The sequence below is a fragment of the Malurus melanocephalus genome, unplaced genomic scaffold, assembly GCF_030028575.1.
Source record: "Malurus melanocephalus ecotype Western Australia unplaced genomic scaffold, MMel_1.1 scaffold_38, whole genome shotgun sequence".
Lineage (NCBI taxonomy): Eukaryota > Metazoa > Chordata > Aves > Passeriformes > Maluridae > Malurus > Malurus melanocephalus.
This window is the reverse complement of record NW_026623270.1, coordinates 3,409,831-3,434,393: the sequence shown is the minus strand read 5'-3', so window position 1 is coordinate 3,434,393 and position 24,563 is coordinate 3,409,831. Positions and strand designations below refer to the sequence as shown.

The window sequence follows — 24,563 nt, the reverse complement described above, 5'->3', positions numbered from 1 at the left end:
GCCATTCAAACATCAGGCTTGCTAGTAAGACTTCTTTACACCACCACCAATTTCTTACTCCAGAGTTGAGTGAAAAATCTAACAAAAGTCCCCTTACCTCAGCAGTGAAGGAAGCTTTTCCTGYAACATTCTCTGCTTCAAAGGGTGATGTTGATACAAACTTGATCATTTAAATCTAGCTACATGAGATCCTCTGCAAGGAGAAACAATCCTCTTGTGCCAAGACACATTGGTCACATGGGCCTCTTCCAGAACCAAAGACATCCCACCAATAAAGTTGACAAAATAGATAGGATCTCAACCCAAAAACAGATGAAATCACAATCCCTCCCCACCCCCCGCCCCGATTTCTCTGAAGTAAAAATTTCATTTCACAATTTAAAAAAAATCTGCTGGGTGACTTGTTAGGAAACCAGAGCTAAATTGCAACTTTGGCAAGATATAAGATTTAAATTTAAAATGCTGCAGGCGAGTCTTTTCTGTGGGCTGCTGCAATTTCTTGAGAATCCAGAAAGGTGCWTTAAGGAAGAAAGGTAGAGTGTCTCCTGAAAGATTCCCTTCTGCCACAACTTCTCTAGGAAACTGAGAGCRACCTAGTGTAAACCCTCTCCCTACAAAAAGAATTACCTGACTTTGTCACCATTTATCTAAAAGAATTTCCAAGCATTTTATTTCCCCACCCCTTTTTAAATTCCCTAGGGCACAGGGAAGGAAGACCTCATGTGGAGGAAGCTTTTAAAAGTGAAGCTGTGCACCAGGTTACAGGAGTTTGAGTGATACTGGGTACATTAAAAGCYAGTTAGGGTCAATATAGCTGGGTTGCCATGTACTTACCACCTCACAGGCTTCTCTTCTTCACAAGATTTACAAACCTACTCAGCAACAATRGTCTTGTAAAGTGTACATGTAACAAGTCACAAGTTGTTCCATTTATTTGAGTAAATATCTGGTAAATAAAATCATCAGTAAACATTACAAAATTAAATACATTAAAAAAGCTTGCCAGTATACATAAAATTCACAAACATGTACTTCTTTTGAAAAATAAAATATGTTCAGAGCACCCTTGATATAAAATGCCTGACTAGTGTCACCTACCAGTAAATGGTAGCTTATCAAACATTCTAGTTASGGCATTTTCCAGAAGGGAGCAGGGATCTCTATTCTTGCTCTTAGAAGTAAGAGAGCCTAAGTTAAGAAGTCTCCCCACTTCTCAGGGCAGAGCCATAAACAAAGGCTGTGTTACTCCTGGTCTACCTTTATAGAAGAGGAATCTGCATTTGATTAAGACCACATCATTAAATGCAATACAGTACTTGCAATTCATTTTGGTATCACTGCCTTTCCTCCAGCATGAACCAGCTTTTAAATGGTGATGGACATTTCTCTACSTATCACTCCAGACCCATATTCAGTATAGGTTAGCACAGCTCCAAGACACCATGAGGTGGAGAGGAAGTGATCCTGGCAAAGCATCAAAGTCAATCAAATAACTTTTATGTCTASAAATTAAGCCCTTAAAATTCCCAATTTTCATATGCTGGAGTCTAAACAAGGAGATATGATGAAATTCTTCACTGGGCTGCTTTAAGGGTATTTAGAAAAATGGCAGCATTCATTTTAGTAATCTAAATTGGTACCTTCTGGTAACAAATTTGCAATAACCACCATTTAAATAATTTACTGYGACAAACTTTTCCTTCCATCCATGTGAAACAGTATTCACAACCCACTTTAAAGTTTATGTACAGACAAGCACAAGAAACTTGACATCCATGAGTTAAATGTACAACCAACTTAAGAAATGTTATCCAACTAATCGCAAGGAGAAGTCTCCTAGCTCTGTAAATTTACAAGATCTTCTGGTTCACCACATAGGCTTGCTGCCCCTCATCACTAACTCTTCAATTCTTCACTTGCTTCAATAATCCTCAGGTGAAAGTTGAGCAGCATCCAAATTGTTGATATTTTTGATAAAAAAAATTTGACACTTGAAAAAGAACCCTTAAAACACACAAAAAATTTCCTTGAGTCAAAACTGAATAAAATGAAAAAAGTTGTGGAGAAAGACAATTATTTTAATAAAGGTCTTGTATTCAAAGTCCCATTTCCCTTGCCATGTCTTTTACAGAGTGCTATTACTTTGAGTTATTTATATACTCTTCTTTTGAGGGGGACTTAGTTTCCTCATTCCTCTTATCCGAGCTAGCAGCTCTTTGATAAATTCCTAGAGAAAGAAAAAAAAAAAAGAAAATATGAGTAATTTTAATGATCCCATAATACCATCATGAAGATTTTTTAAAACAGCAAACTATATATTTTTATTTAAGCTTTTACTGCTAAGCTGGAATTTCTCTGGTCTGATTGCCAGGAACCTTATAYACACCCTTCACCATCCAGCAGAGGTGTGAACAATGAGCTTTCACTACAAGGGGCCTTCTACCAACTATTGAATGAAGCAAAATCTATGGCTGGATACAACACCCACAGTCAGAGCAGACTTCCAGAGCTAAAGCCTGCACAGAAATCAGCACTCTTGCCAAAAGAGGTGTTTCTGTCACCACTCTCCGTGCCGTTACTAGCATTTTGGTTGGCTGCATACTCAGCTGTACAAGAAAGCTGATCTGGCTGAAAACTCTGCTGTTTTTCCTCTTGCCCTGCTACTTTCCAAGCTGGCCCAGCCCTCTGACTAGGCTCACCAGTGTGAGCCCACACTAACACTTGTGTCAGTCTGAAGCAAGGCAAGAAGAAGGAGCCAGACATAGCACCACTGGTTTATGATGGGTGAAACTGGTTGCAGAGCTAAGTGAATGACGCTGCTTTGAAAAAAAAAAAAAACAAAACTAACAAAACAAAACAAAAAACCCAGAACACAACAAACCAAATCATGGGCCAGGTCTTTAYTCACAGTGATATTTTCCCCAGCTTCAGCAGATTTTTTCTTCTTAAAATGTGTGAGAACAGAAGTTTACAGATTTGCATTATTATCTGGAATTGTTTTGGTACACAATTTCTTGCAGGTGMTTTAAAAGCTAAATGATCTCCTTACTGTCACATTGGGTAAATGGGAAAATGTTTACCCACAGTACTATGTATACACCTACAAAAAGGTTCTTATGAAATTGGCTAGCTATAAACATGGAATTTAATTATGGATTTAGTCAGTCAGATTACTGTGAAAAGCCAGGTTGGAGAGGGCTTTGAGCAGCCTAGTATACTGTGTCCCTGCCCTTGACAGGAGAGTCAAACTAGATGATCTTTAAGGCTCCCTTCCAACCCAAACTATTCTATKATTCTATGAAACAACTAAAARCATGATTTCCTAGATGAATGCTCAAACTTAAAAAWTTCAGTGAATAAAGTCCCCACCTAAATGACAATGCAGTACCTTTCAAAAATGGTCACATTGACCATATATTACAAGGTGCTACAGTTTGCGTAAGGAAAGTCTCAGTAAATACATATTTAAACTTGAGAAGTATGACAGGTTTTTCTGGTGGGACCATGGTCCCAACAAAYCAATTTCCTTTCCTGGCAGGTTATGCACATCTATAGTAACTGCATGTATTGTTGCAGCACGGTTATTGTTGCATCCCCACTACCTGTGGCTGCAATGGACTGCAGCAAAGGCAGAGCAGCTACAYGACAGTGGGGTCTACAAATGCTCACCAAGAACCTTTTATATTCTGCCACCCTGAACTAAGTTAAGGCCACTTCAGGAATACATCTATGCATATCAGTATCACACTTCCCATCAGGATAGACAGCCTAATGAGATGACCAGAAAAGCAGGTTTCTTTAGACACCCAAATCCTCTCCTGCCATTCTCTTGAAACTTCCACTTGTGTATTCTTCCACACAGACACAAGGCACTACAACAATATCAACCTTTTTATCAGAGTCCAGTACTTCTCCACTAAAAAAAAAATCAGAAAAAGGAGAAAGACATGTTTACTCTAAAAATTCACAGCTTTCAACAACCTTTGCATTACTTCAGTGTTATCCTATCATCACTCTAAGGACCTGCTAGATCAACATCACTGTAAGGATCTGCAAAACTATATGACACGGTGTTGCTTGAAACATATATACACTTTAGGATTTATTTTTTTACCAACAAAGGCATATAAAACCCTGCAGTAAAATCATGAGAGAAATAAACTCCCTAAAGTGATCTTAAAAGATTTTTACTTGTGACCAGTGTCATTAGTATTGCCTTTCAACAAGTCTTTCCATTAAAAAAAAATATAACAACCTATAATCCCTTGCCAAAACATCAGACTATGATAGTTTTGGAGAGGACTGGCCTGAAGCACAGTTCTTTACTTAGGAAAACTTTAATAATTATCTGTTCAAGCCACAAATACTCTACAACACTTGCACTCACTATCAAGGCAGCAACAATGCACTGCATGTGCAAACTCTCTAGCAGCTTCAAAGAAGTAAGAGCCTTACAGGAAGGGGCACCTGCAGGGTGCACAGGGACATCTATTGTACTCTGTAGTCATTTGGGATATTCCAGCCTGCCATTTCTCTGCCCATTCTCCCACACCTCAGTAGAGTTTGGAGCAAGTTTCCCTTAGATATTGAACATAGCCAGGGGTCTGTTGCTTTTTAATATGACACTACAGAAAGAGAGAGGAAATCCTCCCCATATACTTTGAAGAATTATCATAGGTGCCTACTTTTGCAAAACAAGATATTTCCTTGAAGGTTCAGGCAACTTTAACATCACCTGGAAACTTCTTAATGCAAAAATAAAACAAACTGTAGGGTCAACTCCCTAAAAGAGATCTGAGCTAACTGACTATTCTTAAGGCAGAGGAAGCATTCATTTGAAGAAATACATATAATAATTTTAAATTATTTACCCTTCAGGAACTATTTTTTTTTGAAATAAGGGTCTGCAGTACCAGGCAGTAAAATCCAACACAAGACTTTTGCATGTGGCAGACATTTGGCATAATGCAGTGGTGCTGTTTTGCACATCCCATGGACACAAAAGTCACATTGGTTGAGCAGATTTCTGTTTTAAGTATCACTTTGCAACTGACACTTGCATGGAGTTGGTTGTCATTACCACAGTTGTGCTCCGGTGCTCGTGCCTTTCTAGCTTTGCAGTTCCCCATCAAGGAAAGGCAGCATTCTAGAAAAGATGCACATTTTCCTCCATGGAGGCAGGAGACTGCACAGCATTTCAGTAAGCCTTCACTTTATAACTAACCAACTCAGCTTTATGACAGTAATACCCATTTTGTTTTCTTAAGCCATCACTCAAAAATTGCAGTATTGTTCCTTGTGGCCATTTGAGTCGAGGCTTAATATCCACATCCATCTCCACCTCGGACGCAAAAATCATTTTACACAGAACATTTTATTGAAATTCCCTCTTGTAACAAGATATGCTGAAATTTAGCATCAGACATTTGAAAGCTGATCATGTACTAATCTATGTTAAAAGTACTTCTACAACACAGGTTGAATTATCTACCTGCATTATACCGATTTAATTCACAGAGTTAAAAAACATAAGAATAATTCAGGAAGGATTCAAGAACTTATTAATTATTCCTTGAAGGGCTATAGCTAGGAATAGCTAACTATTATAGCTAGGAATACACAGGCTACATACACTTCTAGTACAAGAAAAAATCGCACACCAGCACTTTGTGTCTCGGTAAATAAAATAAAAAAAAAAATAAAATAAAATAAATAGGAAATAGAAAATCATTTTCTTTTAAAACACAAAAATGTACGCAAACTTAGATTTTTTTTACTGATTTTCTGCAAGGAGGCACCCTTGTTAAAAGTATCGAGAATTTTGTTAATTTATAATAYTAAGTCATTGTTTCTAGAAGACATCTTTCTAATTCTGAAAGCAAATTTAAATGAGACAGGCTAAATCTATAGTTCATCTAAACTCAACTATATTCAGCCTTAGGCAAAAAAATAATAAAAGCAAAAAACAAAGGTGAAATGATAATTCAGGAAAGGGGAGAAAATCACTTCACCTCTCTGCTTTGGTGGTGTGACTTATTGTTTTAAYGAGGTCATTTGACAGACAATGAATTCCAGGCTTCCTATTCAAGTCTTCCAATTAATTCTGGAGACTAATTAGACTCTGTCTCTCCAGATTTCTCTTCCTCAAACAATACACATGTAGTAGGACTAGTTTTTAAACTAAAATTTAAAGTTTCTAGTCCTCTTGCTTCACTAGAACATGAAATGAATTGTAAGTCAGTTTTCCTTCACAGCTTTACTTCCTTGTACCCAGGTCAAAACTCAAGATTTTATTAACTCTGTTTGCTCAAGGCTATTTCTTGAAGATGGCCTCATTGGTTGGCTGTACAAACTATGGCAATCTGACTAAAGTCAGCCTGGAGAGCAATCCCAGAGTTCCTTGGAGAAGAAACTAAATAGTAACTAAAATTTTTTTACAAAAACTTCAACCARAAAAAAAACCAAAAAAACCCCAAACCAAAAAAAAACCCAAATTGTCCAACCACAAAAAAACACAAAAGGAAGAGGGAGAAGAGGGAACCTTAGCCATCTTACTGCCAAACACCTCTTCCACACAGGYTCAAATCTGAAGCCAATTGCACAGAAAGAAGGAAACTTCTTTGGGAGAAGGAGGCCAGAAGATGCCTTCTATTAGGAAGAACCAGTGCAGCATCTCTGTACCCTCACTGAACGATGCCATCAACAATGTCCTCTCCAGTGAGGCCACAGCACCATCAGTGTCCAGAAGAAGACAACATGCAGCAATTTAGCTCCTTGGTGAGCTCCACACAAGGTACTAACTGCATACCACAAAGCTTAGCTATGGTAAAGACTTGCAGTCCAATTCTTGTCCAATTCTGCAGCACATAAACAAGCACAGCTTATTCTTGTCAAATCACCAGYTGCCCTTCCATTCTGATATTGCTATGGGTATTTATAAGTTGTMTTCATGAGTATTTGCAGAAACTAAAATATGAAAGATTAATTCCCTCCAACATTGTAGTACAATATAGGCCAGATCTCAGCAGGCACATAAAAAGTTTTAGTTCACTGAATTCAGTGGTCAAATGGATGAACAAGAAATCATGTTTCACTCGAAATGCATCTGCCTGTATTGCTTTTAAATAAGCATGTTTTCTAACCTTTTTTCTCTAGAAATTGTCCTATTTGTTTTCAAAGAATATGGACACAAAATACATTCACTRTGACTTAATAATTTACCACCCATCAGCTGCCCTGGCTTGCCCAGATGTAAGGCAACACRCTGCACTGAGGATTTAGGACACATCTATATTGAAAAAAACAAATAGTAACATTATCTTGAAATAATTCATAACACATTAGGACCAAAATAAACATATGTTCCTTCAAAAGTTATGGGGTTCTATTTCAGAAGCTTTTGTGCTTTCTATTCATGCTTGCATACTAAAAACATACATTATCTCAATATATACACAAAACAGCTTTTTCATTTAAAATCACAGTGCCTAGACCACTCTAAAAAATTGTATCACAAGCCTGTCATTTGTTTCAACTAGGAATTAAGCTAGGAAAACATATTGTTAAGCAAATGCATCTCTACCTTTTCCAAAAGTGTTAAAAGCTGCTGAAACAGTCCAACCACTGAAGTAATTGAGCAGTCAGTGACTTAATCTCTGCCCAAGTTCCAGAAAATATGTACAACAATTCAACACTGTTTGCAAATAATATTGAAAATTATCATTAAAAGTTCTCAGCAATTCAACTTTCTTTAATGATGCAACTTCATCTCCTTTTTCTCCCATTTCGCACTGAATGAAGAATTGTATGAACAAAATGCTCTGGATAGATTTAATCCTGCCTGAATGGGAGAGATYTCCAGCCCACTCATTTGAAGCTTTGTATATTTCTGTGAGAAAAGAAAGAAGTAAATAAACTGCAAATCTAATTTATCCAGTTCTCTTCAAACATTCGTTATCTGCAGACCTTGTGTTSCTCAGCTGCATCTTTTGGAGTCAGTAAACATAAAAATTGCCCATTCATTGGATTTCTCTCCCATAGGATTTTAAGAGTTTCCTTGTAATTTCTTGTGTCATCACTTTGACAGTTCCAGTAGTGGAAGCTTTAATTTGCATCAGACACAAATATTTCAGATTTTCTCCAATGCCAAGTCTAAATGAGTGGCCTTGCTGTTACCAGCAGCAGAGATAACAGCAACATAGATTTAGTCAGTCTTCTTCAAAGTATATGTATTGAAAAAACCTCATTGATTTCACAACCCCAACTGTCTTCCTATCCTAAATAAGAGTCTATCATCAAGTATCTAAACCTTATYTTCAAGATTACAGATTATATTTAAATTTCTTTGTTATATTCACTGCTAGCATGAAAGGAAACATTCTCTGTGACCTACATTAAGATTCTCCATCATCATCAGATAGTAGAGAACGTCAGACAGAACTGAGACAGCAGCAACCTGACAAAGGTCAGAATGGGATTCTGCACAAGTGACACATGGGACTGAATGAAGAACCAGCTGCTCYGGCACACAGATAATGCAGGAAGAGGATGCTGATCCCTGCTCCTCTTCAATTACAAAAGTTCAGATCCAAAATTTGATTATGACACTGATTTAGCAGCTACCATATCTTTTAAATGTGTGTACATAATAAGTCTTTACATAAAAGTCCCATGTTAAGCCTATTTCCATACAAATTAAAACAGCCATAATTGCTACCTTAGAAAGGCTTTTAATATTTTAGAGCACATTCAACAGTCTAGYTATATTTCCATTAGAAGAAAGGTTTTGTAACAGTTCCTCATAAGTTACTGTCAACTATTACCTTTGGCCAAATTATTAAAGAGGGTGGGAACTCTTTCAATCTTAAAATTGACCTGGATAACATACAAAAAATCTTCAGTCCTTCCTTAACCTTTCTTCTAAATGGAAGATACTAAGCAAAACTGACTTAAGATATTTGCAGGTTTGGAGGGWTTTTTAACAGATGAGATAAGAGCTTTAAGTTATTAAGCTTTCTGCCTGTACTATTTTTCTTTATGTTCAGCATAAGCAGAGACATCATACTACATAACTTTCTCACCAGTTAGGGATTACTACCTTTTGCAAATTGTGTTACTCTTGATGATAAAGCCCCTAGTGCACTTGACTGACAGCATTTCATTGGTCAGGAGAAATTCCATCAGCTCATATCCATTCTCCACAAATCTTMTAAAAATCCTTTCACAAACCAATTACCTCAATAGTTTTGAATGGTCTGCAAATACAAAAGGATTGYAGATTTTCTAGACAAGGATTTTCTAGACAAGATTTTCTAGATCCTCATATAGCACGTCTAAGCCAACTAAAAGTCTCTTCTTAGGCCACACATGGCAGGATTACAATCACTGTTTTAAAATTGCTCAAGTCAGCAGTTCATGCAGTATTACTGGGCTCATTATGCTATAGATGAAGAGAAGTTGCTGTTGTAAAACAGTCCTGGGAAGTGATTCATTTTAGAAACTATCCTCACAGAATCACAGAATCAATTAGGTTGRAAAAGGCCTCTGAGACTGAGTCCAAACTATGACCAAACACCACCTTGTCCACTAGACCATGGAACAAAGTACCTTTCCTTAAACATCTCCACAGTGATGACTCCACCATTTCTTGGGCAGCCCATTCCAAAATCTATCAGCCCTTTTGTGAAGAATTTCTTCCTAATATCTAACTTAAACCTCCCCTGCCATGGCTTAAGGCTATGTTCTCTTGTCCTGCCAGTAGTTCCTGGAAGAAGAGGCGACCTGATCTGTCAACAATTTCCTTTCAGGTAGTTGGAGGGAGAGAGAGAGTGGACTAAGTAGCCTCTCAATTTAGCTATCTCTAAAGATTGACAAGGAAGATGGATATTCTCCCAGATAAGGGAGCTGCCTCCATTCCATCCACAGAGGACTGAAAACACAAATCACCAGTTCAGTATGAAAATCTCACCTTGTTCCAGGTGCCTTGATGACACATACAAGGGTATGTGTCAGGGACATTGTTTCCTGCAAACTGCCACACCAACTTAATTTACCAGTATGGTACAAATATTTCCCRTAGTTCTACAACCAAGGTTTCCAGTGGAATACTCACTGACATCAGTCACGWACCCTTACCAGCACTCTGAAATGTGTCCTTACATTGTGTCAAGCTTCAGAGCTAAGGAAAATAATTAATATGATGTGTTCAATGAATGAAGGAAGGAGAGTAATTATTTGATCTCTGCCTTCTTCCTCTGCCTTCAGACAACAGAGATGAGAGGTCAGCACATGAGTAACTGTTAAACTCTTGGCAGCCTGTTCCTCTCACCTGGTGATGCCTCCAGCCTTCCCTCACTAGCCTGTGACAAGAGCCATGTCAGGCTCCACATGCTCTATCCATCTTCACACCTATCTTAAGAAGACCCACCAAGGTTCAACAGCACTTGCTTAGGGAAGCTGGGAGGGTCATCTGCAGTGTAGCATTACTGCAGTGAGATAGCTGAAGAYTTGGCATTATGGCATCTCCATCATGGGAGATGTGCGTTATCTTCTCTAAAGAAATCAAGATATAACACACAACAAACTCTACAAATGTTATCAGGTGAGTCTTTCTSGGTCAATTCCYGGCACTGTTAAAATCTYTGTACCARCAACTATTATAGAAATTCTRRASAATTTTCCTARTCAATCACAGGAAACAATAAAAAGRGAAAAAYCTTGAAGAAAATATCTCATGGACTGGGAAGTGCCTATTCAACCACACCAGCAGTTCTTCCTGATAATCCATCCTTAAGCCCCASCAGTTTATGTGGCTGCAGCTGCAGATATTACAGAAGAACCAACCTATTTGCAGCCTTGTTTCAAAATCAAACACTTGGCTTCTAGTCATGAAAAGCTAAAAGTTCTCTGACAAGAAGAATCCTGTAAGCCAACACCTCTATTAAATACTGTGCAGCAGCCACTTCTGGGAAAAAATTGACTCTAGAAATGGAACTAACACACAAACTGACCCATGACATAGACTTTTTGATTTTTTTTCTTGGTGGGGGGAAGTTGGTGGTTTTGGGGTTCTTTGGTTGGTTGGTTTTGGTTTGCTGTTGTTTTGGGTTTTTTTTTTTTTTTTTTTTTTTGATGTGGATTTTTTTTTGTTGCTGTTCATTTGGGGGTTTTGTTTTGTTTGTTTTGTTGAGTTTGTTAGTGGTGGCGGGTTTTGGCTTTTTTTTGTTGAAAGTTGAATAACTAAATCCTGCTGGAACAGGTTATCCCCCAATTCTATCCAATCCATTCACACAAAGAATTAGCTGAGCCACATATCTGCATAACAGTTCTCAGAATAAATTTCACTGGCATAGAAGAAATTAAATTATTTCACAGTGAAGAGTACAGTCCAACATGCAAATATTTTAGCCATCTGATGAGAATTGTGTTTAGTTTTCTTACGGCTACTTTAAAAGTCAGCATAGTCAGTAAGGACATTACACAAAACAATATTAACACTTCAGCTGGAATGACTGGCAGTTCCTTCACTGAGTACAATCACATTCCTACTGGAGCTATGTGACAGGCACAAACATTTTCAGAATATAAARYTCCAAGTCTACCAGCTAGCCATTARTATTCATCCATTTGCTTTATCATAAGAACAAAAAGTTACTTCAGCTTTGAACTTAACTACAGTTTCCACAGGAGAATAGCATTTAAGAAAAGACTTTTACCTCTGTTGGTTTGTAGCAATCTACAAGAGTTTCCTAGAAGCAAAATATCAAAGTGTCAGTATCCATACAAAATAACAGTGAACATAAACAAGTCATGGCATGAAACCTGGTAAAGGAGGGGAGAAAGAAAAGGAGCAAGAACCAGGAACCACTGAATGAAGATTTTACTGAAAACCCAGAGTTATACAAATCACCCTTGCTCCCTAGTTGGATGATTTGTACCAGGAGAGAAATAATGGCTTCTTTCTCCAGATAGCAAGTTACAAAATCCCTCTCTCCAAGAAAAACTGAGAAGAGGAGGAGAATCCAAGAACATTTCTCCCAGCAACAGATATGTGAAAGGCAGCTTTCTGTGAGGACATCAGAGTCTTTGCAATGCAGAAATAGAGACGTTAGTTATTCCTAGCAGGGCATACCTAGCACAGGGCTGCTTTAGGCAGAAGGAGCAAAGCTATTTATGAATGCTGAGCAAACAGCCTGGGGCCATGCCCCACATCTCTGTGGATGGCCAGTGAGAACCAGGAAAAGGGTGCAAACAGGCACTAAAATCAGATGTGCTGCATCTAAGCACCACACTAATCACCTTGCAGAAGCAAGCTGAGGGCAAGCCAATACTCTGGAACAGATTTCCTTTTTAGTGCATCTGAAAGGATTATAAATGGAGAAATTTCCTATTGGATTTATATATTTTTATATATATATATATATATGAAGAAAATTATGGGGTTTTTTTCTACTCCCTCTCATTCTTCCATTCGTTAACTTCCACCTCACACAGGATTAAAAGAGTTAGAGAGCTGGTTTGAACTGTGTCATTTCAGCAGACAACTTTTGAATTTCCCTGCTAATTCCTGTTCCTGACCATCTCACCCTTTCTTTGAACTTTTTGATGGGTTCCAATTTCTATCTGGTAAAGACACAGAAACAATTGCCAGCAGAAAAGAAGATTCCTGGTGTGTATACACATGCATACACATTTCTGCTGCTGAAGTGAATCACAGAAAGTATCTGGTCATCATAACTGACTCTCAGACATATAGCTTTTTCCATGTGATTGTTCATTTTTCTATTTTTTCTGTTCTTTATTTTCTATACTTGTACAAATTAGAATGAACCTAATTTGGCTTAGCATATTTCCCTTTGTAACTGGATTCCTTGAACTTTTATTTACTAGTGTTATCACCCACCTTCCAGAAATTCTTTATYTAAAAGGATTTTGATTACCTTTGAACAGTCTATGCTAAACTAGACCAGGAATCTCTCCATTCTAATTCTATGTTTACAGTGGATTTAATCAAACACAAGATATCAATCCAGACAAAGTACTTCAGCCACTTTCCAATTTAAAATTATAAAATAATATTACCTGTAATTTGAGAGCTCTCTCCTCTTCATTGGCTGCATCAAGAAGGTCATCAATGTCAATTTCTACATCTGGCATTTCTTCTTCCTGAAATGCAAAAACACCCACTTAGTCCATAGAGTTATCTTTTAACTAACCCCAAAAGCAGCCTAGTTTAACTCCAATTTTCCTGGAGCCAGACAAGGAAATCAATAAGGGATGGTGGCTTGATTCCTTGCTCTCAGGCCAACAGAAGGCCAAGCCCCAGCCTCAGAGGAGGCTCTTATTCAATTTTTGCTCACAGCCAGGATGTCTTACTGACTCCTGGCCAGCAGCACAAGTCATGCTATTCTCATAGTACTGGGGAAGAGGATGAAGAAGGATCAACAGGAAGTAGATAACTGAAGCAAGCCACAAAATTGTTTTGAAAGCATTTTTGATTGGACTGCTTATTTTGGTAACAATGTAGAAGATCTCTCTTGCTTAAAGTTAGCTTATAAGGATGACATACATGCTCCATCAGAAGAACTCAGATTTTCAGCACCTGAGGTGAAATACAAAGTCTAAGGCTTTGTACAGAGTATTTTAGAGAATATTTCTTAAACCTCCTCCACCCACACACTTCTGTCTTTACATCACCAACACATCAGGTGCCTTGTTCCCCGAGTCAGAGAAGCAGTCCACACATTTGGAAGGACCCCAGAGCTCCAGAATTCAAATGAGAATTCATCATCCACATATCTCACTATTTATTGTATTTTCAATTATGCAACAAATATTCTGCTGGCCATTTTATACATTTTCTCATCAAAATTGTTGTGCAGCTCCTTGCTGCACTACAAGATTCTGATCTCAGCCTCTCTCCTGCACCAAGTCCAGCCCCGACAGTGGCCTCAGTGCCATGGCACACAGCTCCTCTGGTGCCCCTCCCCATTTAAGCTAACACATGGGCACTGCAAGATTGTCCTTGCCCACAAGGATACTGCCAGCRTTCCATTCACTGATGTGGCATCACTTTGGCACTTCCTGAATGAAAACAGGGACCTCAAAGCCTCCAAAGAGGAGGGTGGATTTAAGATGACAGCAGCACTTCTGTACTTCTTGTACACCACCAACACTTTTCAAGATCCTTCAAAGTAACATTTTAACAAAAAGCTTTGTGGTTCTAGCAAGTTGCAARGGTTTCAACAATTGTGAAATAATTTAATAGCTCCAATAGCAACTGCCTCAGGTTACACCAAAATTATTCTACTGGATAAAAGACAGCCCGAACATTAATAAGGAAGTTAAGTTAGTTCAAGTTAATTTAACCAAAGTTAAGCATCAAAGTGGCAAACAACTAACTGTATCAAACTCCAGCTGAAATGCCAACTTTTCAACGTCTCTTTGAGTGTGACGAGGAAGGACAGCAGTTGGATGATTAAGTACTCCATTCCCATCTCTGAARGAAAGCGACACGCAGTCATGCAGGCAGTTAGATCCAATGAGCACAAATACACAAAGCACACCCTTTGCCCAAGTAGCCTGTTCAGAAAGGAAGCATGCACATTTGCTGAAATAAATCAAAGATGCCAGTTACTGTAACACAATCTGGCAATAAGGGAGTTTCTAACCTAACACAACAGATTTGTTACCAATTCAAACAAGAGGAAGAGAAGTCTTCCATTGGCTATAAAGATATTCACTAAAAGCCATCAGAATTGGAAAGGATAAAGAATAATCCATAACAACGATACACTTACTTAGTAGCTTACCATTCCAACTCTATGCTAATTTGCATATCATACTAAGAACCAGAAATTTCTCACAACAGTAGTAAACCTCCTGAAACTTTATCTAAGTGGCTCATCCTAAATACCGTTAAGACAGGGTGCCTGGAGTTACTACTAATACTGTAAACTTATCAAAATACACATCCATTGAACTGTGTAAATACCAATTATCTATCTGCATCTATCTGCATTCAGAAGTGCTGTTCAGCACACTGAATATGTTGTCAAATAGACATTTTGAACTCTTGTGTGTTGGAGCAGCATTCAAGCAAACTGAAACAACATTGAAAAGCGCCAGTGAGGGGAAATTGCCTAAAAGGTATATAATGCTTTTTTGTGATCACATTTCTTTGGAGCTGAGAGCTCCAAAGGTGAGTTTTACTCTGAACAGTTCCAGTTAAGTGGGAGAGGTCCTTGCTGCTATCCCTTTTTCCTCTTATCTTCTTCAAATCAACTTTTTCCTACATCATCAAGGTTCACCRTGCCATCAGTTCAGAGGGCAAGAGCACCAGCAGTTCACTGAAACTTTAATGTAAGAGGTAATACAGCTCCTGCATATCACAGAGTGTGATAACAAAAAGTAAATTAGAAATATTCCCAAAACAAGGAATCATGGTTGTGTTTGACACCAAGGCATTCAATTAAGTTACCTCTTCTGTAAACGATCATGTATCTTCTTTACTTTACAGCAGATTTGAAATCTGATACATACCACAAATGGAGGGGGAAGCCCAAAAAGGTAACTCTTGCTCTTATTTTTGKCTGAATGAACAATCAGAGCATCTTTTCTCTATCTGAACTACTACGCCTGTATGATCTCAAGAGTTTTATGTTAGGCCTGAAAAACATGTCCTTAGGCTGGGAGCCTGACCACTCCACAACAGCTGTAATGACAGAGGGAAGAAAGACAAAGTCATGTCTTCTGTTTGACCGATTTTATTGGTGAGATTAGTCTGGTTGCTCCAACTACAATTAAGCAGCTACATACATATTGGGCTGGGCCAAGCTGAGAAGGTCTGTGCATAGCCAAAGGATGGTATTTTGAGGGTCCTTTTACTGCCATGAGGCTGTGCAAGACAACAAAGCACTGCCACCAGTTCTGCCCCAGTGAGAGGGAGATAAGGTGATTAAAACAGCAGATGGGGGAGGGGGGAAGAAACCACTAGTAACATGCTCACAGGGAGCAGCCCCCAGAAAACCTAAAATAGAAGGGGAGGGGGGGTTCCARGTACAAACATCTACCAATTGAAACTCCTGGGGGGGGAGGATGGACACTCCTAAGCACACTCTGCAGTCTGCACTAACAATGCAGGCAAAACATGATCTGATTTATTCACACAAATGAGCTTAATTATTTGAAAGTCAGAAAATACCAAAGACAACTTCCACGATATTAAATGCATCTTAAATTCAAACTCGCATGGAAAGACAGCCCCATTACTCTTTAGGTTGCATGAACTCTTTGCAGCCAATTGGCAAAACCATGGGCACAGACCTACGTTAAGTAGTAAATAGCTGTAGCAATTTRAGATATTACAGCCTCTCCAGCTGGCAGTGGTGAATGAAACAGAAAAGGGTGAACAACCATTAGAGAGCCCAGAGCAATGGCTTCAAAACCAGCTCCCACAGCAATTTAACCCAAAGGGCTGGATTTGYAGCAGCATCTTCAAGAACGCTCCAGTCTGCTGACCCTGAGGACAGCACCTCCAGTACAGAAAAAGCAGGTCTGACATCATTCCAAGTATCTACTAATTAAACATTTATCTGGGGCTTTAAAATTTAAAGGGCAATAGTTGCCCTATGGATAACTTCCCACTGTAAATCCAACTATCAAATTAACCTATTATCCCACATCTTACTGCCATTCACTGTGCATCATCTCATTTGCAGTGGTGGGAAATAATTAAATATATTGGCTTGTTTGATTTTACTTTAGATTTTAAATCTGAGAAAGAAAGGAGAAATTGAATGCATCAAGAAAAGATAACACCATCATTTTMRTAGTGAGTTTTGAAGCAAYAAGAAAGAATAGCAAGAGAAAAAYGAAGTAAAAGGAAGGAAAGATGACCACACAATTCAGATCCATGAAAGTTTCAGATTGTATGAATCAGGGATTTCTCTAGAATTCCTGGATGATGGCCAGTAAGTGATCAAACCCAAACCAGAAAACAGGACCACTTTTCCTGGAAAGATGCATTTAATATATGAAAATATGTACTTCTTTTAGAACAGACATCTGCTGGGCATCTAATACAATCAGCTCTAAACAAGTTCATCTGCAGACATGGATGGCACTACAAGACAGTGGTGCAAGTCTCAGAATGATAAATAAAAAATCCATAAATTACCAGGACTAGAAGTCATTGGTTGCATATKCAACCTGGTGGGATTATGAATGGATTGCACTTATGACCAAACAGTAATTTGTATGAAACACAAAAAAAAAACTTACGTGTTTCTTGTTTCAGAGCATTCAGTTGTTTGGGGGGACTTATGAATGAGGGAAAAAGTAGATAAAAGTGAAAACAAAACAAAGAATAGTTTAACTGATCAAAAATTATTAATCTGGAATCAAAGAAAGCTCTTTTTTCCTTAAAGACAATCCTAGTTAAGTGCAGAGTCACAATACATAGCTAAAAGAAAGCTATCTGCAAAACAAAAAGACTGCTCTATCTATTGATTGGTATGAGGAAGAGAAGATTAGGAAAGGATGCTGAAGACAGCAAGAAGRTACTCAAAAGTGCCAGGGTTCATGAAACTTGCAGTAGGAACAAGAATTCTCAGTGGTACAACCCAAGTACTAAATGACAGCATGTTTTCTCCAATCCTATAATATTAACAGCAGTAATGCCATAGCAGACATGATGAATTAATGTTAAACATGGAAAAAAAAATTATTCTAATTTCTTTTGGTCCAGGTGAAGCAGTTCATGCAACAGTGAATATTAGTTTGTACAGCTGATGATCAGTGAACACATTTAGGATGCTGCTCCCAGTATGATACAATCTTTAGCATGCAGTTACAAATTATTTTCTCCCCCATCAGGCACTTATCACATTAGCAACCAGCCACCGAATATGAAATCTCAAAGGCAATACAGAGAATGAGGCCCCACACTCCTGMTCACATGCCATCCAGTCTTGGCTCCACCTAAGAGGTAGAAAAACCCATATTGTACCCAATCTGTTCTGACCAACACAGCAGCTTCTTCCACCAACAGCACATCTATCTTCCTCTATCACTCTTGTTCACTGAATAAAAGTGCAGAGACATTCAAGGCAAACTTACCAGATTTGCCCACTCATTTTGAGTCAATGATCCTACTGTTTATGAATAATCATAATTGATCTGTGGCAGTGTGGCTGTTTAACAGAACCTTCTGAGCTGAGCCTGTTTTAAGTCTGGTATCATGTGGATCCAGTTAAAAACACGACCAAGGAAGAATACTAAGTGCACACCTGTCAGCAGAATGGCTTATGCAAGCTGCCCAGCATCTCACTGGTGCATCAAATGCGTCTACATCTATATAACATGGCATGAAGGGCTGGATTAGTCAAGGACACGATGTTTTATCTACATGGTCCAGATCAGATGTACCCTTACAGCAGTCCATAGCCTTGTGTACACACCACTAGAGGGAGGTAACACTTTGCAAACACAGCAAGGGCCCCTGAAGTTGCTGGTRAAGCATGGAAAGATCTGAGTCCTGYGCACAGTTCTCGGTCTGGAGAACAACAGGCTAACTTTTGTCCTCAAGTACACATTGCCCTCTATTCCTGGTCTTAAAAATGTACTCCTCAGCTTTTACCTCAACAGCTTGGTTCCTGCAAAATCCTACTACTTCTGCTCCTTTTTTTAATCTTTTCAGGTATTTTCTTGTACATCCATCCTTTGTACTCTTTCTCCACAACTGAGGGCCAGAGAAAGGACTGYTGGAAACAGAAAAAGGAGCAACTCAGCTCCCAGGCACTGTGACGAGGGCTCCCTGCCAAGATGAAACAGCAAGAGCCCAGCCCCTTCTAGYTCCCCACAGAGCAAGCTTGTTCACATATGACAATCTTTGAGCTTATTGCCAAACTTTAACAAGTTCAGGCACATGACAAGCACAAGTGAAAGAGCAGGGGAGGTGCTTGATTAAACTGAGAACACTTTCATAAACTGGCCACAGGCATCTACAACACACAGCAAATCTGGTCCCTCCTAAATTTCCAAGATCAGACATACCAGAGTTTCAACTCTACTGTTGAAAGTMCTTAAGCAATGTGGAAAACCACTTTTATTTTCTTCCTGATTTTAGTCTCAACGTCAGAAATAACTGGTCTTACCTAAAAATCTTTCCAAGATATTTCAACTGAGGCAGGCACCTACTGTGAACCTCCTCAGCTCAGATTACTTCAATTTGGACAAGTTCAACATTTTAAGTGTGTGTTTGCCAGTTGTTAAATCAAGAGYAATGCCAAGAACAAAGCTTACAGTACTCTGCATGGAGGAGTACAAACCTTGCTGTGAARCAGAGGGGAAGCTTACCAAGGAATTTGCAGTCTAGCAATATAGAGRATGAAACAAAGCTGCAGAAAAGGTGAGAAAGACAGACACGCACTTAAACACACAGTGATGGTGTTTACATGGGCAGGCACAGCTGGACCACAGCTTCCTCAGCCAGTGTGCACAAACTGCATTGTCCAGAAAACATAGCTGCATTAGGGCAGCTTTCAGACCAAGAGAACAAATGCTGTTGGCAGAGCATTTATATTCAAGTGCCATAGTTTATTAACACAGCAATTAGATTTTCAGACCAAAGCTTACCCACATCCACCTGGCTCAGAGAAGAAAGGAATAGCTAAAAAGCCTGTCTCTGCATCTGCCAATTCACCACCCTATGTTGGTTAGTAGATAATTGGGCAAATAGTCCCAAGCTTATATTAAGAAGYACACATCATATTACAAGGAAATCTSRRCTAGGAAATCTGTTGGAGATTCATATCTGAGCCCAGGGAACAGGAAGCAYTCTCAAGCTCCAAAGTCTGAAGCATAACCTAACAGCATCCCAGTATGCAAGTTAGGCATGTGTTGCCCCCAGCCAGAGACACACTATAAGAAAACACATAGGATTATATGTTCAAAGGATACCACCATACTCCTTGGACAATTGAAAAAGCATGCCCATCCAACAGCCTAGTCAGCCTTTCCTGAAAACAGCACGGTTAAGAATTCTTGGCCTTCTCCATAACCATCACCATCTCCATTATCTTTTCCTGTCACACACATACCAGATCAGTTTGAGCAGCATTTTCCTTAAAGAAAAAAAAAAAAGAGTGGCACAAAGTTTTGATTTAATCAGTCTACATAATGACAAACTTAGAAATTTAGAGTCAAACAACAGGGACACGCTCCCTCTGTGAGCTATGTTACCTTACAACATAACTTGTCAATCAGTACTGTTGCAAGTTGCTTAGAAAGAGTAAGTAATGAGGGGTACAGGTTTGTGAACTTTGGTTTGGGTGAAAAAAGGAAGGMATTCAGAACAGAATGATGCCAAGCAGGACAATGTCTGAATAAAGATATCACCCAGGCAAAGTGGGACACTAATCCTATATGTTAGTGTTACTTAACAATAGCAAAGAACAGCCCRAACTGCCTTACTTAGAAATGATTGTAAAGAAACAACATGGTGCAAAACTAATATTAAAACTTGTGCGAATCACTAAAGTATAAGGACATCTTAATGCCCATGTGTGTGCCAGCAGTTAGGTMCAGCTGCAGCTTCAGACTTCAAGTGGAAGTGAAGACTACACTAGCATGGCAATGGCTATACAGTACACACAAACCACTGAAATTCTAGTTGTGAACCTCACTAAAGCAATTAACAACAACTGATRTTTTAAATAATCAGGGGAAGATCACCCATTCAGGCCAAGTTCTTCCATCGCATTACCCAAGCTGGCTCTTTCTCTTGCCTCAGTCGCTGTAAACCATTGTTGTTTGTCTCAAGCTGGCACTGCCACAGATCAGCCTCTCCTCTTGGCTCTCAAGTGACAGTAGAGCAGATGAAACAGACAGATGCTATTCTAATTACAAGTTCCATTCAAAGAGTCAGCCCTCTAAAGCAGTAAACAGACCCCAAAGTTCTCATTGTTAAATAGCATGCAAGTACACAAAAATGGCAACAGCACTATCCTGGCGCTTAGGTGATACAAAAAGACACCACTCTTTCGTGCCCTTATTCCAGGTGGGGTCCCTCTCTCAGCAAGGAAGGATTAGAGTTTTGGGCAGAGATAAGAACATCAATCCCTCAATGCAATTCCAGTCAACRCTCTTTTTATGGGCAAGCCTTTCTGAAAGAAGACAGGGAAAGGACATACACATCCAGAGCACAGGTCTCCCCACCCAGCTTCCCTGAATATCTTCACCCACCCCCAGAACACAAGCCTGCCTGCACTGATATGCAACACAGAGGTAGCTGCTGACCTAGTAGATGCCACTGCCATTTTGCATTTCYTTCAATTAGAAGGTTAGAGGGCAGAAAGATGACAGCAACACACCATGATTTCCTCTGGACAAACTTCTTACAGCTACAGGCACTAAATTTAAGTCAGTTGTTTGGTCCTGCATCACAACATGGTTAGCATAACCATACGGGTCAAGTAAGACAACCAACCCTGTCAAAAAGTCAGCTGAAAGAGGGGAAAGGGAAGGTTAAGCTAAAGCACAGTGAGACAGGTACAAGTCAAAAAACTGCCAAAACCCTTACTGGAATTACCCAGGGTAAGGGAGGCAGGCCCAGTTTCAGAGAACAACTCCACATATAAAGGCTATGCAACTATGGGTTTTCTGAATTACAGCAATAGAAAATCTGGACTGCTCCCCTGCTACTCTGTTCCATTACACTACAGACAGAGGCTACCCATCTCAACTACCTCAGTGCCATACAGTTATGCCAATACAAAGCTTCAAATAAAAATGGTACCACTTCACAAACAAGAGAGCAAGTAGCTGAAAAAAACATTGATATATCAACTTGAAGGCAGAGCCTTATAATATTAGCAACTTGAAACAGATGAAGCATTATAATTTCCACAARCTGTTTAAATGTAGATTCGGGCCTMCCTACACCCAGAAGTGGTGGCAMTGGGATTTTCAAATGGAGATCAGGGGATCTTTTTAATAAGTAAGGGCAAACTAGCCATTAAAATWCATTTTACATTGCTTCATCAATGTGACCACCACTGTCAGAGCTGCCTTTGTGTTTATATAGACCATATATAAAACRGTGACATGGTGACCTCAGTCAAATACTCCATAAGTGTCTCTGCAGAAGAAGCCTTGGCTCCTGTCTTTCCACAGTTCTCMATCCTGCTTGCTAGCAGGGCCACAAAGCTGCTATTGAAAGAATAATGTGTTAGGAGAGCTAAACTAAGTTTTATTGCACTTCAAACTCTGCCAACTCAGTTGAGGCTGGGCTTGCCTAGCAGACACACTGCCGATTGTTGGTCACCAGCACACCCATCAAGTTTTCTTGCTGCAAGGAAGGCTTTCTGTGCTCTTACAGAAGACCATGCCTTTTTATTTAGATGCCTGGGCTGGCTGCCACTTTTCATTGGCTGCATTGTCCCAGCAACAGCAGGGAGGTAATTCATACAGAGTTAGATGCAGCCTGCAAATCCATGAAGAGCACTGGAGGCTTGTGCAGGTGTCTTGGCCAAGAAAGATAAACAAGATCCTTTTACTTTTCCCCACTTCTGTTCAAGATTTCTTCCCTCTTTTTTTTTTTATTTTTAATTCATTTATTATTATATGGAAGCTAAGGAAGTAATTTGCAAAGAATCAACAGGAGTAATTTTTCCTCTAATTAGCTGCTAAATAGAATTTTGTAAAGGCAAAACAAATACATGCACACACTACTTAAGAGGTTTTTAATCAAATCAGTTTCTTGGTATCCTGTGTTTTAACAAGTTTTCAAAAGAGCCTATTATGTAGGTCACTGAAAATACTTATCCTGGGCCCTGGACTTGCTATTTTTAGTTTGGTATTTATCTGTTGCTTGAATGGGTGACTGGAACACTAGTCAGGGGTCACACACTTGCAGTGTCGACTCTGGTCTGTCCATACACAGTAGTTGTTGTATGGGCAGCTGTTTAGGAAGCATTTGTTCAGAACCCCTGTCATAAAGCATCCAACAGCAAGCAACCAAAATAGGCTCTGACTTGGAACAGAACAGCATCTAGGGATCCTAAGCTGGCCAAAAACCACAGTTCAGCAAGTGTTGCTTGGTTCATGGCCCCATCATTCATTTAAATACTTCCATCAGTTTATTTGGGAAATGGAAGTTAAGAGTCAGATACAATTTTTGCTGAAGTTATCAAATACATGGTAAAAGAAGAGTAAATAACACATTGTGACAGCCCTTAAAAATCAGATGGTTTTGACTATGACACTGGCACAAGTGCCCAGTGCAATTGAAACAGGGCCACCTCTCTTCAACATGCAGAATACCTCTTTGTGCTCTCCTCTCCTGGCTGGGAAATTCTTGCCTAATCTCTAAGGAACAGTCATCATTATGCCAATGCAGATGCTCATATTAAGTTAGAAAAAGCCACCTTTGCCCAACATTTCTCTGCAGACAAAACAGGCCAAGCCAGCAAGMAATATACAAAGAAAGCTCAATTCCATTACTACTTTATAATTTAATAAATGTCTCATCTGAAAATTTTGTACTACTGGAAGATAGAGAAAACAAGTAAGTGCTGGAAGGTGAAGCTGAACATATAAGTTTAAACTATATCCTCTGTCATTGCAATGTGAGATTAATTCCTTCCAAAATAGGGATTTTCAATGGAATCATTCAGATCTCTTTCTTGCATTGAAGTGCTGTCTTCCCAGCTGGTTTGTTAACTGGGATTTCCATCATGCAGCATCACCCGTCCTTCACACATTTCACTACCTGACATCTGTGCTCATGGGTTCTGTCATATCATTTTAATCTTGTTTTAGTCAATATCTAATTACCAGCAAGCTTTGAACCACTTTTTTTCCAAAATCCTTTTATTATATCCAAATGTAGCCTGTTTGAAAGTAATTTAAGTTATAGTTACCATTTTAGGACACCTCCATTTAAAAGCTCCCAGGAGTCTGTCAAAATGTCTTACCATTCATTTGGTTTCMAGAATACACATTCACACTYTCCTGAGAACCTCYGAAAAATGGGTTGTAAGGAGACACTCTATTTCCACATCAAGAGCACATCCTCACCAGAGCACAAACACAAGAGAGGAATTCATTGCAAGGAAGTCCAAAGCCCAAGAAAAACAAAAGCTTCCAGCAAACCCTTCTGAATCCCAACTCCTCCCACATTCTTGTACCCATTTCACTACAAAGCCCCAGTGGGCACATTTACCTACCCCAAGAGAAGCTAACCTTTGCTCACTGCCAAAGAATTGCACTCTGAACAGATAGCAAACCTTATAAACTGTGTTGCCATTTTGAAAATGTAAACTGAGCAAGTGTCCCTTGGCAGAGCCWGCAGGTGATCTGCAGCAACTGTTTTAAGAATACATATCAGCCTAACTGCCTTCCAAGAAAGCCTGTAGCACCAGGAACTCCTGTTTCAGCTCCCTTGACCCCTAAAAAGCATCGTTTTCAACTGAACTGTCACTTTGCTGTGGTCAGCCTAAAATTTGTTCCCTTCTCTTCCTTCAACTTTACTTCAAGTTTATCTTTCTTAAGCAGATGTGAAA

At 39.2% G+C, this 24,563-nt stretch overlaps 1 protein-coding gene across 2 annotated transcripts in view; it reads right to left on the bottom strand.

Moving 5' to 3' along the window:
* Positions 1-875: 875 nt before the first annotated feature.
* Positions 876-24,563, bottom strand: part of PPP1R14C (protein phosphatase 1 regulatory inhibitor subunit 14C) — a 51,152-nt gene continuing 27,464 nt past the window's right edge. The window contains exons 2-4 of one of the 2 annotated variants that reach the window (XM_057364454.1): positions 13,081-13,164; positions 11,715-11,747; positions 878-2,227 (exon numbers count right to left, since the gene is read on the bottom strand). In XM_057364454.1, the coding sequence (XP_057220437.1) occupies positions 2,153-2,227; positions 11,715-11,747; positions 13,081-13,164 (192 nt within the window). In that variant the 3' untranslated portion in view covers positions 878-2,152. Of the gene's footprint in view, positions 2,228-11,714; positions 11,748-13,080; positions 13,165-24,563 lie in introns of both variants that reach the window. The other variant, XM_057364455.1, reaches the window with a different exon arrangement.